Source organism: Apium graveolens, chromosome 4, assembly GCF_009905375.1.
Source record: "Apium graveolens cultivar Ventura chromosome 4, ASM990537v1, whole genome shotgun sequence".
NCBI classification, from domain to species: domain Eukaryota; kingdom Viridiplantae; phylum Streptophyta; class Magnoliopsida; order Apiales; family Apiaceae; genus Apium; species Apium graveolens.
This window is the reverse complement of record NC_133650.1, coordinates 230,952,157-230,954,031: the sequence shown is the minus strand read 5'-3', so window position 1 is coordinate 230,954,031 and position 1,875 is coordinate 230,952,157. Positions and strand designations below refer to the sequence as shown.

The 1,875-nt window shown below is 35.6% G+C and overlaps 1 protein-coding gene across 1 annotated transcript; it reads left to right on the top strand.

Annotated features, from left to right (window-relative positions):
- The first annotated feature begins 479 nt into the window (after window positions 1-479).
- On the top strand, window positions 480-1,034 carry LOC141719410 (uncharacterized). Its single transcript, XM_074521788.1, has one exon. The coding sequence runs from the start codon at window positions 480-482 to the stop codon at window positions 1,032-1,034; it is 555 nt and encodes a 184-aa protein (XP_074377889.1).
- Window positions 1,035-1,875: the final 841 nt, after the last annotated feature.

Here is a 1,875-nt window from a genome sequence, read left to right as displayed (position 1 = left end):
TATGGTCGCAAGATACAATTTGTTAAAAATAAATAATATATTTTTGACTATTAAAATAATAGGATTGCGTGGGAGTTTCTAGAATAATCTTGATACATGTATTAGTATTTTTCTATGTTCAATATATTGGTGTAGGTACATGTAATCTCTAGATACATGTATCTTGGTCAAGTGATGTCTATTGGAGTCTAAGAGTTATCTAGATCTTTCTATGGAGTCCTATATAAAGCCTTGTACCAAGTCATTTGTAATCAAGTAATTTTTTAAGTAATACATTTCTTATCCTAAATTGTCTTGTGTGAGTTTGAGTGAGATCCTTTCTTCCAAGAAAGTGGTATCAAGAGCCAAATGTTCTACTTCTACTTGTCTTCAAAGAAGGCTTGTGTGGTGTAAAGAAGAAGGAGATCATGGCAAATGGAATGTCTCAATGGCAAATGCCATAGTTCACCAAAGATAATTATGAGAATTGGTGCATTCGTATGAAGGCGATCCTTGGAGCAAATGATGTGTGGGAAATTGTGGAGAAAGGATGGGAGGTGCCCGAAAATGAAGCAAATTTGAATCAAGTTCAAAAAGATCAACTTCAAGCCCAAAGAAAGAAGGATCAAAAGGCGATCATGATCATTCATCAATGTTTGGATGATTCTATGTTACAAAAAGTGGCTTCCTCAACAACGTCAAAGAAAGTTTGGGATACTCTCAAATCTTCTTTTAGTGGCGATGCTAAAGTAAAGAGAGTTCGGCTACAAACACTTCGTGGCGAGTTTGAGGCTTTGCGAATGAAGGAATCCGAATCAATCTCGGATTATTTTTCAAGGGTCTTGACCGTTGTCAATCAAATGAAAAGCAATGGAGAAGAGGTAAGTGATGTTCGTGTTATTGAAAAAGTTCTTCGTTCACTTGACTCTAAATTTGATTACAAAGTTGTGGCAATTGAGGAGGCTAAAGATATAGATGAAATGACTATTGATGAGCTTATGGGATCATTACAAGCCCATGAAGAAAAAATATTAAAGAAGGAGCCAATTGAATAAGCCTTACAATCAAAGTTATCTTTTAAAGATAATAATGGAAGGTATATGAGGAGCCAAAGAGGTCTTGGACAAGGACGTTGAAGATGATTTCTATATGGACAAGAAAGAGGTCGTGGCCAACAAAGGGAGGAAAGTCAAAAGTATGAAAGATTGTACGAGACAAGAAATTCAAGAGGCTGTGGAAGAGGAAGAGTTACACCAAGGTATGGCAAGTCAAATGTTAAATGCTATAATTGTCAAAAATTTGGTCACTATGCTTCCGAGTGTCACGCTTCAAAAAATCAAGTGGAGGAGAAAGCTAATTTTGTTGAAGATAAAGGCAATGTTGATGAGCCCACTTTGCTTCTAGCGCATAAAGGAGAAGTAAATTGTGAAGATAATTTGTGGTATCTTGATAGCGGCACAAGTTATCATATGTGTGGCAATAAAAATTTGTTCGTGGATCTTGATGAGAAAGTGAATGGAAAAGTCACTTTTGGAGACTCTTCGGGAGTGCCCATCAAAGGCAAAGGTAACATCTTAATTCGCTTGAAAAATGGAGATCATAATTTTATTTCAAGTATTTATTATGTGCCTAGCATGAAAAATAATATCTTGAGTTTGGGGCAACTAATGGAGAAAGGCTATACCATCATCATGAAAGATGGATTTCTCAATTTGAGAGATTCTAATGATAATTTAATTACAAAGGTGCCTATGACCAAGAATCGTATGTTTATTCTCAAAATTCAAAATGATGTTGCAAAATGTCTTAAGGTTTGTGTTGGTGATTCTTCTTGGCTTTGGCATCTTAGGTTTGGGCACTTGAACTTTGATGGACTAAATTCACTATCAAAGAAGC

What these genes read in the sequence shown, in the direction of transcription:
- LOC141719410 (XM_074521788.1), top strand. Translation starts at nt 480, where the DNA reads ATGAAGGCGATCCTTGGAGCAAATGATGTGTGGGAAATTGTGGAGAAA.